Below are 16351 nucleotides of genomic sequence, written 5' to 3'. Positions count from 1 at the left end.
TTCCCCTGGCCCCGACTGAGCCTCCTGGTTCCTGAGGTCCGGCTGGATCGGTTAGGCGGCTTAACCAAGGTGGTCCAGGGAGTCGGGGACCAGGCAGGCTGGCCATTTCTGGAAGCCAGGCCCGCCAACCCTGAGCACCCCACTCATGCCCAGATTCTGCTGCCCAGGATGGATGGGCGGAGGCAGGTAGAGGGGAGAGGAGCCATCCAGCCTACGGACTCTGTGACAAACAGCTCCCCCCTAAAGTTGGGCAGTGAGGGTGAGGATGGGTGGGAGATGGCCCCTCAGGAGGGCAAGGTCTTTCTGCCTCAAAGCAGGAGGCCCTAATATCTGAGGATGCTTTCTCCAAGTCCCTGAGTCTCAGAGGGACCGACACTTGTGACGCAATGAGCAAGAAAGTGGTGGAGGCTGGATTCCCCCCGACCTTTGGCCTCCGTCATGTTAGGTAGCTGTGTAGATGATCCTCAGGGGGAATGGGTTAGGTACTGGGTGGAAGGCTTCTCTTCCACGTTAGAAGGCTGGAATTCGTCTGAAAGTATCTTAATTCCCCCCCAAAACTTCCCATTTCCTGAGATGCTGCCTCTGAGGCCTGGGGAAGTGATGCAGTTCCAAAAAGCCGGGACTGGAGAGTCAGCATCTATGGAGAAGCCCAGCTCCTCCTTCACTCTCCTGTTCTCTCAGTCCATCGATCAGTCAGATCTAGCGGGTGCTTACCAAGCACAGAACTCTGTATTGAGCGTTTAGGAGAGAACACTAGAAGCAAGGCACCCGGGCCCTGCCCGCAAGGAGCTCACGGTCTAATGGGGGAGTTAGGCACACACAACCGTTTTCAGAGAGTGGGGATGGAAGGAAACCTATGGATCAGTTGGTGCTCCCACTTTCCTAGGGTTGGGGGTGCTTGGAAAGAGGGTTGTTCCCAGGGTCCCTCTCGGGGGCATCGCCATCCTGGGTGGGCTGGGTCGGTCTGGCACAGCATTGCTGGGGAGAGGCCTGAACTGGCATTTGAGGAAGTTTCAGAGATACCCATCTGGGAAGGGAAGTCGAAGCTTAGATATAGCAGCCTTTTGACGTGAACCAATCTTATGCCTGCTGTGGGCAGCTACCGGGGGGTGGGGGTGGGATTGGTCCTTTGCCCAAGCTGAAGGCCCACAAACCAGCAGCCCAGATCAGACAAGCCCTCCGAGGGCTAGGGTGGGAAGTAGCCAGACCTAATGGAAAGAGTACTGGGCTGGGCTGGGAGCCAGGGGCCTTGGGTTCTAGGCCCAGCCCTGCCGCTGGCCTTCTGGGTACAAGTCACTGAACCTTTCTGGGCCTCAGATTCCTCTTCTGTGAAATGGGAGTAAGGTCCCCGCTCTCCCTCCTTCTCAGGCTGGAAGCCCCAGGTGATTATCCTGTAATTACTTCAGCACTCAGCTTAGAATAAGTGCTTAGCAAATCCCTTAACTTGGAGCTGGGGGCTCACAAGCAATCAGTGGTATTTAGTGAGTATTTACTGTGTCCGGAGCATGGTACTAAGCACGTGGGAAGGCACAGGACCATATTGTTGGTAGAGAAGCAGTGTGGCTCAATGGAAAGAGCACAGGCTTTGGAGTCAGAGGTCATGTGTTCAAATCCTGGCTCCACCAATTGTCAGCTGTGTGACTTTGGGTAAGTCACTTAACTTCTCTGTGCCTCAGTTACCTCATCTGTAAAATGGGGATTAAGACTGTGAGCCCCCCGTGGGATACCCTGATTACCTTGTAACCTCCCCAGCGCTTAGAACAGTGCTTTGCACATAGTAAGTGCTTAATAAATGCCATTATTATTATTATTATTAGACAAGATCCTTGTTACAGTCTACATGACTGTAAGCAGCACAGTGCTAAATCAAAGGCCTTGCCTGGGGTGAGCTTGGGCCCCACTGCCTTAGGGTTACCAGAGAAGCAGTGTGGCTCAATGGAAAGAGCATGGGCTTTGGAGTCAGAGGTCATGGGTTCAAATCCTGGCTCCACCAACTGTCAGCTGTGTGACTTTGGGCAAGTCACTTAACTTCTCTGTGCCTCAGTTGCCTCATCTGTAAAATGGGAATTAGAACTGTGAACCCCCTGTGGAACAACCTGATCACCTTGTAACCTCCCCAGCGCTTAGAACAGTGCTTTGCACATAGTATGTGCTTAATAAATGCCATCATTATTATTATTACCCCCAACCGGAGGGAGAGGCCTGAGTAGCACTCCCCTCATTGGACTGCATATCTCTCAGTGTCCCTCTTTCTCTCTTGTGTGGGGACACGGGTCCGGCGATGCACCTTTTGTCTCCTCACCAAAGTTTCCCTAAGGCCCAAGTTGCACATTTCAGAACCGTGCAGGGTGGTCGTCCACCCGCTCCCTTTTCCCTCGCACTCCAGGCTGTACCACTCTAGGCCCTGGGGAAAGGGAGATTCTGTTCAGAGCAAGTCAGAAGCCACTGCAAGGTAGCGGGTGTCCTGTCCGCTGCCGGGGCAGGGACCGGCATCCAGGGACCCTCTGGCTTGCTCCTCTTCCGGCGCTCATTCTGGGTTTTTGGCATTTCCTGCTGTATGTTCTCTGTGAGGCCAGATTGGCACGGGGCCCCCCGCTCCCCATTTTGGTTTAAATGGGGGCATTAAGGGGGCCTCTATCGGGTGAGCCCTTCTGGGTGGGCGGGGTAGCTTTACCTTGAATTCCCTTCTAGCCTGGACCCAAATAGCACTGTTATTTTTGCCCCAGTCTGTTTCTCCCAGAAGTCTGGTGAGAAGGTGAATCTATCGATAATATTTATTGAGTGCCTACTGTGTGCTCAGCACTGTATTCAGTGCTTGGAAGTGTACAGTGTAACAGAATTGGTAGACATGGCCCCTGCCCTCAAGGAACTTGCATTCCAGAGGGTGAGCCAGACATTAAATTACAGATATCTACATAAGTGCTGTGTGGCTGAGAGTGGGGAGAATAAAGGGTACAAATCCAAGTGCAAGGGTGACGTGGAAGGGAGAGGGAATAGGGGAGAAGAGGGCTTAGTCGGGGAAGATCTCTAAGAGGACATAGGCTTTTATTAAGGCTTTGTAGGTGGGGAGAGTGGTGGATTGTTGGATATGAAGGGGGAGGAGTTCCAGGCCAGAGGCCGGACGTGGGTGAGGGGTCGGCGGCGAGATAGATGTGATCGGGGTACAGTCAGTAGGTTGGTGTCAGAGGAGCGATAGCCCGCCGATGCCTCTTCATCATCAGTCCAGAACCGGAGACCAGGTGGGCCGTACGTACCTTCCCCCGACTCCCGCCGCCACAGTCTCTGCTGCTGGGTCTCTTGTCGCTGGTGGTGCTGCCAGAGGAAGGTCGACTTTGGGCTGAAGCAGGAAGCTTTTGATCTGCACTGTGGTTAGCAAAACCTCAATCAACCCCTGGCAGGAGATTACCCTGTAGCAGCTAGGACTCAGCAGGGAGGGAGAGATGGCTGAACTTGGGTGGCAACCCAACGGGCTGCCTCTCAGATCGAGAAAGGCGGTTAGAAAAAGAGGCAGACCAACAGAGACACGAAGGTGGCAGGGGGCACGGAGTCATCCGGGAAAGAAGGGCGGTGAGAAAAACCACTAGGTCCACCTGCCCCTCCTCCCCTCAGCCTTCCCCGAGGCATTTAGCAGCGTTCTTGGGAAGAATGGGATTTATTCGATAGTCGCCCTCAACTCCACAACACTTTTGTATGTATCTAAATTATGTATTATAAACTTTTATTTATATTAATTTTTGTGTCCCCCTCTGGACTGTAAGCTCATTGTGGGTAGGGAACGTGTCTGCCAACCCTATTGTACTGCACTCTGCCAATCGCTTAGTACAGTGTTCTGCACCCAGAAAGCACTCAATAAATACCACTGATAGAAAAGCGCCTGCTGAGTTAAAGTGGCCTAACAATTATTCAGGCAACAGGCAAAGTGAAAAATTTAATCACCCTGGGGCAGCCCAGGGTAGGAAATTTGGGAATTCAGTTGTCATGACAACTAGAACGAGCTTCTAATCTTTTAGATTAGCCAAGGGTTTGAAGATTGAACCCCAAATGGTGAAGGTAGGTAGTACCGGTGGTGTTTATGTGGCTTTTTGCCGCATATTTCACTTTCTGCCAAGATACAAGATGTGAAACTCCTGCTTTCCCCCCCACCCCCCAACCAGTGTGTTGAGGCTGAATCCTGGGCTTTTGGAACTCCTCTGGGCTTCCTTTTTGGGGTGTTTGGGGGAGAAAGGGAAAGCAGTACTACTTTGCCCAGGGGTTGAGCCGTCTGTCCATGATTCAGCGGGGGGACACTGAATGTAGAGGATCTGGGAACCTGGCTCTGAGACAACTCAGCAGAAGAGCTGGCAGAGGAAGGTGTAGTTTGCCATTCAAATGGGACTTTATATTTTCTCCAGTTTACTGTTGAGAGGTAAATTATGTAAATAATTCTGTCTCCTAATGCTTTCAACAATTCCTCCAGGACCTGGAGTGCTGCAGAGTCACCCTAAGGGTTTATAGCATGCAAAATCCCAGTGACTGAGCCCCTGAACTTTCAGTGGGGCTCACAGAAACCCCGGGTGAGGTGGTGTCTCGATATTTTTATACTTCTTCTAAGGGACAAGCGGACCACGTATCATTTTATGGGATGGTCTCGCGGTCAGCCCTCTGCTGGATCCCTCTAGACTGTAAGCTCACTGTGGGCAGTGAATGTATCTGCTTATTGTTGTATTGTACTCTCCCAAGTGCTTAGTACAGTGCTGTACACACAGGCAGCACTCAATAAAAACAATCAAACGAGTGAATTAATCCTTCTGTCCTGAGTTGTCCTGCTTCTTCCTTCTTATTCTTCTTGTAACAGCTTTCAGAATCACTTTTGTTAAGCCCTCTTAGCCACTATTCCTACTCGGAGAGAGAAGTGTGTGTGTGTGGGGAGAGAGAGAGAGAGCGAGTGAGAACGAGCGCGGAATGTTCTCCTTGGACAGTGACCAAATCTAGACACCCCCTCAGAACTTTCCAGAAACGTAAGTAGCCAAATGGAGACTATTTAATATGATGGATGATCTGCAAATCTGTGCCTCAGGCAGACACATATGTACATGCGGGCCTTTTCCTGGGGACCATGTGGAAAGGAAGTCTGGTACTTCTGGTCAGGGGGAGGGGCTTGCCTGGTGGGGTCTAGGAAGCACAGGAGGGCCAAGCCCCTAGACTAGGGAGAGTCCCGTCGTGGGAGAGGTGTTGTCCAGGAACAGCAGGCAAGCCAGTCAATCCGTAACCTGCTAGCTTGACTTTAAAGTTTACACTCTTGTCTTGGTTCTGGACAAGTGTCCAGTAGAGTGCTCTGCGCTCAGTAGACACTCCAGTTCTGGTGGTGGTGATAGTGTGATTGATTGTGCTTGGCAATTTGGACATCTTAGAGGGCAACTGAACGTGGAGAGGGCAGCCAGAATTTTGTCAGATTAAAGGTGGCACTATGCATTCACCTCCCTCCCACTTTTGCTCCTGCCTTCATTAGGGTGGACGAGTGAGCATGTATTTTGGAGTCTTTGCTCTGTGCCCATTCAGCTAGAAGCTTACAACCTCAGCCCACTGTAAGCTGTATTCTGGGGCTGAAGCTGGACCCCTTTCTCGAGCCCCCAGACCATACTTGACATCTGCATGAAAATAGAAGAGAAAATAAGTAGAATTCCCCTTCAGGCCTCTCTGGACCATGTCCGACGTCTCCGAAACCCCACCCACTCAGGCGTTAAAATGTCTTCACAGTGAGCCGTGGGTGGAAGGACAAACGGAGGTCACACTTCCAACACAGAGGGATCTGGCTATCAGGAAAATCATGTGAGGCCTGGAATGACAGAGCCTTATTGAAGGGGATACAAAGCAACAAGCGATCCCAATTTACGACGATTACATGTTAACGTAGCCAGCAGAACCCACTGAAGGCTACTCAGATTACACCCGGCTGGGACTCGGGCTGGGTCTCCAGCTTAATTACCCGTGTTGGAGAGCCTGGACAAAGGGAGCCTTTTAAGCACATGCTTTGTGGCTGGCAGGATGTTTCCAAAGCCTGGAAAAACCTAGGTGAGAGTCTAGGATAATGGGAAGGAAGAATCCATCGAGATTTCCCCATCGGGCCATCAGTGCTAGAAGGCTAAGCTCCGAACTGGGATGCTCCATCGTCCATGCAGTCAGAGTCCGCAGGAGGCGGGTTGAACTGGGGAAGTTGCCCCCAACCCTGTCAGGTGGCGGTTGTCCCTGAAGGTGTGGGCCTGTAGAAACGGGTGCCTGAGAGTGGGCCACCAGGGAACCCCAGCTGTCTGCTTTCTCAAACTTCACATAGCCGCATGTGGCATTTCATCACTTTCCTCTATCCGGTGGAGACGGTGCACATTGTTTAGTGATTTTCCGCATCCAGGCATTGTGGAAGCAGTGGAGAAATAGGATTGCTGACTCGATTCAGTGCTGGGAGCCATCATTAAAAGTGGTCCTCCCTGAGGAGGGGAAAGAGGGCATCCGTTGGTCCCATGGAGTGGCCCTCCTCCCTCCTCTGGATCACACATGCCTGGAGTGTCCGCCTCTTCTCCTGCCTTGTTTGGGGCTTGCCCTTCTGAGCTTTGAGCCACGTGATCTATCCACAGTGACGTTGTTGGTCTTCGAAGGCGAATGAAGTCATCTGCTCCTGACTCCCAATCCTAGACTTCCAAGCCCCGGGCCTGGGGATAAAATATGAGCGTGCTATAGTTAAGGGTCAAAGGGATGGGGTTGGGGGTGGAGTGTCGGGGTGGGTGGAGTGTGTGTGTGTGTGTTTGTGTGTAGAGGCAGCAGGGAGGGCACGTGTGTAGGGGGAGGAGCACCACGTGGCCCTACCTCTTACTCCCATCCTGCAGGAAGAGGGCTGGTTTGCATTTTGTGGGTCCATGCAACTCGACTGGGAAGACCAGAAGCTGTCTTGGAAATTTACAGCTTGACAGGGTGGATTGAAAGGATCTGGTTTATGTCAGCTTCTCCTCCTCCTCCTCCTCTCCTTCTGGGGTCATGGCCAGGAGAGGCACCTTCGCTCCCTGCTGGGTGCATAGGCCTCTCTCAGTGACTTCAGGACTGCAATAAATAAATAAATCATATTTATTGAGCACTTATTGTGGGCAGAACACTGTATTAAGTGCTTGGGAGGGTAAATATATAAGATGCCTGGAATAATAATGATAACTGTGGAATTTGTTAAGAACTTGTTATGTTTCAGCACTGGACTAAGTGCTGGGGAAGATTCAAGATCATTTATTTTAGACTGTGAGCCCACTGTTGGGTAGGGACTGTCTCTATATGTTGCCAACTTGTACTTCCCAAGCGCTTAGTACAGTGCTCTGCACACAGTAAGCGCTCAATAAATATGATTGATGATGATGATGATGATTTATTTATTCAATCAATTTATTGAGCCTGACTGTCTGCAAAGCACTGTGCTAAGTGCTTGGGAGAGTACATCATCAGGTGGGACGCAGTCACTGTCCCTCATCAGGCTTACAGTGTAAGTAGGAGGGAAAACAGGGGTTGAATCCTGATTTTAAAGATGAGGCACTTGAGACCCAGAGAGGTGAGGTGACTTGCCCAAGGTCACACAGTGGGCAAATGGCAGAGCTGGGATTAGACTGCTGGGCCTCTGACTCTCAGGCCTGGGCTGTTTCCACTAGACCACACCGCTTCCCTGTCACCTTCTGAGCTCCGCTTTGACCCCTGGCCTTAAGGACCAGTGCTTGTGCTTTGAACAAGGACCAGAGTAACAGAGCTCAGAATGCTCTCTAAATTGAACTCCAGTAGCACTGGGAATTGTCCTTTGCTCTTTGGGGTGTGCGTGTGTGTGTTTTCTGTGTGCAGGAAAGTCTCAGGATGTTAACCTAAGATGCTTTGCCTGACTGAAAAACCAGACTTTTATTTCAAAGCCTTCCTTACCCGCCCTATGTGAGCTTGCCTCATTTAGCGCTCACCAGAAACAATGTAACATAGTGGATAGAGCACAGGCCCAGTAGAAGTACCTGGGTTCTAATCCCAGCTCTGCCACTTGTCTGCTTAGTGATCTTGGCCAACCCACTTCACTTCTCTGGGCCTCAGTTACCTCATCTGTAAAATGGAGATTAAGGCTGTGAGCCCCATCTGGGACGTGGACTGTGTCCAACCTGATTAGCTTGTTTCTACCCACTGCTTAGAGTACAGTGCCAGGCACATAATAAGCGCTTAACAAATACCATAAAAAATAAAATACCATACCCATCCACAGCATTTAATGAGTAGTGTCTACGGGCCGGATGCTGTCCTGGCGGAACGTACGACTGAACTGACCGACTCGGTCCCTGCCTTTGAGGAGCTTGCGGTCTAAATTTAAATTCCCTTTTTGAGGAGAATCGCAGTGGAATTATTTCCCTCAGAACGTGTCTGTACTTTCAGCCGGGCTGTGGGCCTGAGACTTTCCCTTTGTTGCTGGTGCAGGCTTCAGCTGTTTGCTGGCCGGGCCCTTGGGGTACTCGCAGTGCCGTGTTTCTGCATCTGCAGAAAACTTGGAGAGGGGTTCAAGGTAGTGTGACTCTGACTCTATCGATCCACAAGAGGAATTAATTATTAGCTTGAGACCAGTATCTGGTCAGTGAAATAAGCAGAGGGGGCTGCACAGAGGTTGCTCCTAGCTTGCCAGAGGGATATTGACTTTGTTGTTTGTGTTTCTGTGAGCTGGCCCAGGGTGAACTGCAGGGCCTTTTAAGGAAAGTGAGAGGATTTATCCAGGCTCCCTCCCCAGGCCGCCTTCTGGGATTGATAGCAGGGGTCTACAGGCTGCCTGTAGACCCCCTGCTCGTCCCTCTTTCCCCTCCCCGTCCCCCGCTGCAGCTCAGATGAAGACCGGCTGCAACGGTTTTCACCCCCGATAGGAGATTCCCCCCGGAGAGGGTGGGGACTGCAGCTCGCAGTGTGCCAATGCTGCATTCTTTCCTTAACGAGATGTTAAAAGAGGTAACTAGAACATGTCGGGAAGTTCTCCATGGAACGAAGGAAAATGTCTAAAGAGGGTGAAGTCTTCAGTTTGAGATCTGTAGCCTGGAGAAAATAACCCGCCATTGACTGTTTTGAGCAAGGTCATATTGGGCTTATCAGGGTGGGAAGAGCAAGCGCTGGAGCCCTACAGGGAAGTGGGACACGGGCATCCAGATAACTCTCTTTCCGAGCCGGCCTCCCGGGAATACTTCTGCCTGGATCCGTGTGCCTGGAATGGGGCTCCGGGCCCCTCCTCACAGCAACACCAAAGTTTATTCTCCTGGAAGTGTTTAGGCTCCAGGGTGCAGCCTAGAATGGGGGGAGAGGGGACTGTCAGATCCTGCCTCTGCGGGAGTAATGACCTTTAGAGGTCATCCAGTCCACTCCCTGCCTCCAAGCAGCATGGACCTAGGCCCAGCCTAGAGGAAGTGGTGCTGGCCCCCGAGGCCAAGTCAGAGCCAGAGACTTGGGGACACCAAGTCAGGAGTTGAACAGCAGATGTGCTCAGGGTGGATCTTTGAGAGAAAGAGGCCTCGGGTTGAGGCTGACCTATTGGGCTGGGCCCCCTCCAATCCGAAGCCCTGGCCCGGCGGAGAAGCTGGAGGAGGTGGCTTCGGACTGCCGGCCTGGTCCAGAGATCGGCCAGTTGATGTCTTCTGCTCCTTAGGCTCCACTTTGTGTCGAGCTTCAGACTGGGCCCCAGGTCGAGAAGGGCCCCTGGGCTGAATGGCCTCCACCCTCGGCCCTTCTTCATTCTCCTCACTAACGGGTTCTCTTCACCCCAGAGACGCGAACTTCAGCCTCTGGCAAAGGGGCCTGGGGCGGTCACTGGAGAAGACATCACATCTTTTTCTCTTGTACTCTCCCCAGCGCTTAGTATATTACTCTGCACAACACAGTAGGCACTTGGTAAACACAATTGATTGATTGAGTGGTTTCAGGGCTACCCACTCAGGGATGATGATGAAATACTGTCAAGACCCCTGAGAGTTTTGCCTCTTACCTCATCTTTTCTCCTTTATTCTTCTATCTCTCTCCTGGGTACCAAGAAGGAAGAGGGAGACATGCAAGTTTGGCAGCGTGTCCTGACTTTCAACAACCAAAAAGTCTAGATCTAACTGTCTTTTGTGTACATATACACACACGAATATAAACCACTGAGCACTTACTCTTGCATCGTCTCCCTAAACATTCCCAAGTGCCTGAGAGGCAGCGGGGTCTGGGGAAAAGGGCGGGGGACTGGGAGTCCAAGACCCGGGTTCGAGCATTAGGTCTGCCAAGACCCTCCTGTGTGACCTTGAGTAAGTCATTCGGACTCTCTGGGCCTCAGTTTCTACCTCTGTAAAATGGGGATAAGTTCCCTGCTCTCCCCACCTCTTAGACCGAGAGCCCTGGATGGGGCAGATTGTGTCTGACCTGATTCTTGTGCAGATGCCCAGTGCTTGGCCCAAAGTCTGGCACCTAGTAAGCGCTCATGACCAAGTGAAGCCTCAGCTTGCTGCCAGAAGGAAAGATGCCGTGTTCCCAGATTGTGCTGAGGGCTGCCCGGGTGTTCTCACTTTAAGGACTCTTGAGGGGAAACCAGTAGTTAAGAATAGCAGCAAAACAACCCTCCCAAGGTCCCAGAACATGTGACCTGTGGGCCTGGACCCTGTATTACTGACCCCTTATCCCGTGCTCTGTCCACCCTTTCTGGACATAAGACCTTCGCTGGTTGAAGGGGCTGTGGCCGCTGGAGGGGGGCAGAAACCTCCCCACCCTCTGAGCTTGAACTCAGACCCTCTCTCCCCTGCCAATCCCCTGCAGAACCTGGGTACAGTGGGTTGGGACTTTGAGTTTCATGTTGCTGGCTCTCTGTCTTTCAGCGCTGCAATGTCGGGATGCTTTCAAGCCCTGCATCAACGAAGGAAAATGCGTCACTTACCACAATGGCACAGGCTACTGCAAGTGAGTACCGCTATCCCCCACCCCCACCCTCTTGGGCTGCCCGGCCAGCCTCCCCCTCCCTCCCCATTGAGTTGGGGCCCAGGGGAAAGATTTGGCAAGGACTGGGTCAGTGGGCTGCAGGGCTAGTTCAGGCCTCTGGCCAGCATGACTCTTTCCTCACAGACATGGCATACAGGCTGTTGGTCTTGGTCTCATGGATCACCCTGTTCCCAGCTTTGGGGCCAGCTTCCAGACCTGCGGGGTCTGAGCCTCCTGAGTTTGAACTCTGAGCCCCTCTCAAAGGGGACCCAGTCACAGGTGTGAAGTCCCCCTGCCGTGGAGCAGACCTTGTGTCCTGAGTTCTGACCCTGGTGCAGTCTCCTGGTCTAGTCCTGCAGAGCTTTGATTTGCCAAGGGTCTCCTGGCCTAGTCGCCAAAAGCTGTGATGGCAAGGGTCACCTGTCTCCCTGCTGGACCCTGCAGAGCCGCGATGGGAAGGAGGAAGAGCAGTCTGGGTGGCGGTCTGGCTGGCTAGGGAAGAGCCCAACCTGAACTGCTGTCCTACCTCCCTAAACCCCCTAAGAAACATGGGTGTGTTAGCATCATTGTGAATTTTCCCTGCATGCCAGTTAAGTGGAATGAACCCTAAACCACCCCCCACCCATCTTGGCTCATATTGGTCCCAGCCCCCTAACACCAGGGCAGCCCCCAGACCTCCTTGGGGACATTCCTCCTACCTCAAAAAGTTTGTCTCCTTCTCTTGCCCCGGATGGCTTCTTTGGGACCGGCACGTGTTTCGGTGAGCGTGATCTGTGTGCTCCTTGGAGGTAGCTGCTTGCCTAGATGTCTTAGCTAGCTCTGGGTGGGGGTGCATGTGTGTGCATGCATGTGTGTGTGTGCATGTATGCATGCAGGTGTGTGTGTGTCTGTGTACATGTATGTGGGTGTGAGGGTTGGTCTGTGTGTCCGCTCTCGCTGTCCCCCGTCTCCCTCACCTCTGAACCGGCCACTCAGTGCTCCGCATGCTCCCACCTGTGCTGAAGTAGTGTGGCCTAGTGGAAAGAGCCCGGGCCCAGGAGCTAGGGGACCTGAGTTCTAATTCTGGCTCTGCCACGTTCCACCCGTGTGACCTTGGGCTCTGAACCTCCGTTACCCTCATCTGTAAAATGGGGATTCAATAACTGTTCTCCCTCCCCCTTAGGCTGTGAGCTCTATGTGGGGCAGGGAATGCTTCTGATTAATATGTATCTCCCCCAGCACTTACCCTAGGGCTTGGCACATAAGAATTAAGAAGTTTGGGATGGTAGAGCGCAGCGGCAAATCCTGGCCCAGCCAGGTGGCTCAACCACCCGCTCCACCAGGGTGAGATGGGGCTCGATTTAAAGGTTCCCAGCAAAACGTGTCAGGCCACTGGAGCAGGTGAGGGTCAGCGCGTATATGTTGGATAACAGATGCCAGGGGCATGGCAGGAAGAGGAGAAGCGTGGCAGGGTGACGGCGGGCAGCCGGGCTGCCTCCATCTGTCTGAGATGCCCAGGTCTGAGCGCCCTGCCAGAACCCAGTGTTTCTAGGAACCGGGATGCCTGTGATAAGATCAGCTCTAGCACACGGGTATGTGTGAAATTTTGGCGCCTCATCTCAACTGTGTCCCCGCACTGGAAAGGGTCCAAGTGCCCTTTTTGTTGGCGATCAGTTCGGCTGCCGGACAAGGGGAAGCTTGTGTGGCCTCTTACCCAGGTCGGCTGCTTCTGCTGCCACCGCCCCTAACAGACACAGGGCTGTGTGGTCTGAATAGGATCTCCTGGCTTCTTAGGGCAGGGAGCTCTTTGTTCCCTAGAGGGAGCTGCCGAAGGTGGCTATGAGGAGAGACCCGTGGAGCTTCCGGATTGCTCGCCGTCTGAGCCTCGAGCTGGGGACTCTGCCACCAAGAACAGATTAACCTGGCAGCACCAAAACCGTGGATCAAGCAGCTACCTGACTGCTGTACTTCATCTCGGCACCATCCCAGGCCCTTGGGAGCATCGTTTAGTCAACACTACTTATTGAGCGCTTACTGTATGCGGAGCACTGTACTAAGCTCGTCTAGATTTTGTTTTATCGTGTTTAAGTGCTTACTATGTGCCGGGCACTGTTCTAAGCAATAATAATAATTATTATGGTACTTTTAAAGCCCTTATTATGTGCCAAACATCATCATCATCAATCGTATTTATTGAGCGCTTACTTTGTGCAGAGCACTGTACTAAGCGCTTGGGAAGTACAAATTGGCAACATACAGAGACAGTCCCTACCCAACAGTGGGCTCACAGTCTAAAAGGGGGAGACAGAGAACAAAACCAAACATACTAACAAAATAAAATAAATAGAAAAATATGTTCTAAGCACTGAGGTAGATACAAGGTAATCAGGTTGAACACAGTCCATGTCCCCCATGCAGCTCACATTTTTAATCCCCATTATACAGATGAAGTAACTAAGGTATAGAGGTACACAGCAGGCAAGTGGCGGAGGCAGCATTAGAACTCAGGTCCTCTGATTCCCAGGCCTGTGCTTTAACCACTAGGCCTTGCTGGCTGGAAGAAGACAGTACAACAGAGTTGGTAGACACGGCCCCTGCCCACGAGGACCTTATGGTCTAGAAGGGGAAACGGACATTAAAATAAATTACAGACGTGTGGAAGTCTTGCTGGGGGAGGATGGGGTGACTATCAAGTGCTTAAAGGGTACAGATCCAGATGCTTAGATGTCACCCGAGGGAGAAGGGGAGATGAGGGCATTATTGGGGAGGGCCTCTGGCTGAAGTGATTTTACAACGTGGCAGAATGTGGGCTGGAAGGGTGGGAGAAATGAGAGCACGAGGGAGGCTGTTGGTGGTCTTTTCCTCAGTGGGAGGCATGGGCAATGAACTAAGTTAAATATCTCCCTTCCTAAGTCCATGGCAGTGGAGGGTGGGGTGAGGGATGGGGGGCGATTGATGTCAGAGCCCTGGATGCTGCCGCTGCCAAGGGAGGGTTTGACCAGAGGAAGGAGCTGGGTCCTCCAACCCCAGAAGCTCAGATGGAAGAGGGAGATCCCCAGGTCCCACTCAAGGGGTGGGAAAGTGGGAGACCCCCATCCCAGTGGCACTGCCTTCCAACAGGCTAGGGTGGTCACCGAGTGAGCCACACCTGGCCTCCGTCCCCAGCAGCCGGGCTTTCCCTTCCAGTTCCAAGTGCCGGGTTGGCAGAGGGGTTGCTCAGGTTTGCCCTGATCCACCCCCTGGGCATGGGCTGCCGACACCAGCATCAGGCATGGCTGCTGCCAGCTGAGCCTGGCCCCCGATCCTCCAGCCCTCACTGCCTTTCTCCGGGACCCCTGAACTGAAACACTGGCCCAGCAAAGTGGGGAAAGGGGGAGGGGCCAGAATTGGGGAGGTTCCCCGATGGACTTCCAGCACCCAAAGGCCTTCTAAATCCATAGGCCAACTCCTCCAGCCTTTTGAAATGTATTCCATTCATTCAATCATATTTATTGAGCGCAGATTATCTACTCTGTGCAAAGCACTGTACTAATCAATCAATCAATCAATCGTATTTATTGAGTGCTTACTGTGTGCAGAGCACTGTACTAAGTGCTTTGGAAGTACAAGTTGGCAACATATAGAGACAGTCCCTACCCAACAGTGGGCTCACAGTCTAAAAGGGGGAAACAGAGAACAAAACCAAACATACTAACAAAATAAAATAGAATAGATATGTACAAGTAAAATAAATAAATAGAGTAATGAATATGTACAAACATATATACATATATACAGGTGCTGTGGGGAAGGGAAGGAGGTAAGATGAGGGGGATGGAGAGCGGGGCGAGGGGGAGAGGAAGGAAGGGGCTCAGTCTGGGAAGGCCTCCTGGAGGAGGCACTTAGTAGAGTAGAATATAACAAAAAACAGAAACATTCCTGCCCATAGCGAGCTCACAGTCTAGAGGGGGAGACAGATGTTAATATAAATAAGTAAATTACAGATATATACATACAGTTTCAACCCATCCTCAGCACTTGTGTGTGTATGTGTATTTTTTCAACGTTACAGTCGGTTATTTATTCTGAGCACTCTAGTGGTCAATAATTATATCGCTGTCGCCCCCGTTAGGGAATAAGTTCCTTGTGAACAGGGAGTCACTTCCTTCTTCCTTCTTCCGAAACACTTAATATAGCGCCCTGCACAAAGTGTGTGTTAAGTGCCTGTACTGCTATTGCTACTGACAGGAAAAGGCGCTGAGGAAGTTGCCTGCCCCTTGGCCCCCTCTAAGTTGGGCCAGACCCCTGGGTGATCTTATTTCCCTCCCCTGCTCCCAATACCCTTCAACTCCTCAATCCCTCCAGTGCGCAGTATGAGCTGATCACTTCCTAACGTGTCAGACTGGGCTAGAGACCCAAGCCACTAAGGCTCTTCCCACTGAGCAGTTCTTATCTCCTGTGTCTTCTTCTCTTGAAAAATCCTCCACAATCTTCCTTGGGCGGGTCGGGGTGGGGGCTTGTTTCTAAGTAAATGCAATGCAGCTCTCCCACTCTCCCCGGATGCAAACTCAGGGCTACATTTTTTAGGGGTTTTTAAAATATTTTTTAATGCCTAAAATTCCCAACGTAGGGGATGATGAGGGGTTCGTGGCTACCAGAGGGCCTGATGGCAGAAGCAGTAGGGAAGGGGCAGAGCCTGAGGAAGGCATCATTGAGGATGGGGTTGCAGTGGGGTCACCCTCACACCCGGTTCCAATAGACATTTGGTGTCCCTGCGGAAGACAGAGTCTCCTGCATGGTGGTCTGTGGGTCTGACCTATCATGGTAGGGCCTGGGGTCGGCTGCTCGGGACTGCTGCTCTAGAGATTGCCTTTCCACTTTGAGGGGAGGCTCTCCACCCCCTCCCCCTCCGGGGGCAAGCGGCAGGACTGAAGTTGGCCTCCCCATTGACCTTTGAAATTAAAGGGAGAAAAAGCCCCCTCTCTGTTTCCACATGCAGCTGTTTCCAATATTCCTGGAGTGAGGCCGCTTCCTTCTCATTGAATGCCAGGTTTCCCGGGCGTCTGGGGCTCTCCCAGATGCGTCTGGGAGGGTGGGTGGAAGGACTCTTGTCTCCCCATGGGGATCCCAGGCCTCGAGAAGTGGCGGGATCAAGAGATTGTGTCAAACGCTCCCTCTCCCCATCACTGTCCAACACCTGGGGGCCATGGCCAGCTCCTGCCTTGCTCTGATTTGGGGCCTTTAGACCCCCTCAAGACTATGTCATGCCCCAAGAAGAGAAAGAGACAGGTGCCCTTCCCCAGCTCCAGGCTGTACTTCCCCCACAGTACTCTACACACAGTAAGTGCTTAATAAATACCATTGACTGATTAATTGATTGACAGTGCTTAGTGACCGTGGCTGGAGGCTTCCAACTCCCTAGGCATCTCACATTCTTTCC

At 52.1% G+C, this 16351-nt stretch overlaps 1 protein-coding gene across 1 annotated transcript in view; it reads left to right on the top strand.

The window, feature by feature from the left end:
• Positions 1-16351, top strand: part of NOTCH2 (notch receptor 2) — an 87503-nt gene that overhangs the window by 21600 nt on the left and 49552 nt on the right. Inside the window, exon 2 of the mRNA XM_038757680.1 lies at positions 10854-10935. Within this exon, the coding sequence (XP_038613608.1) occupies positions 10854-10935 (82 nt within the window). The remainder of the gene's footprint in view (positions 1-10853; positions 10936-16351) is intronic.

This window comes from Tachyglossus aculeatus, chromosome 16 (assembly GCF_015852505.1).
Source record: "Tachyglossus aculeatus isolate mTacAcu1 chromosome 16, mTacAcu1.pri, whole genome shotgun sequence".
Taxonomy (NCBI): domain Eukaryota; kingdom Metazoa; phylum Chordata; class Mammalia; order Monotremata; family Tachyglossidae; genus Tachyglossus; species Tachyglossus aculeatus.
The sequence above is the reverse complement of the archived record's forward strand: the minus strand, read 5'-3'. Positions and strand labels throughout refer to the sequence as shown.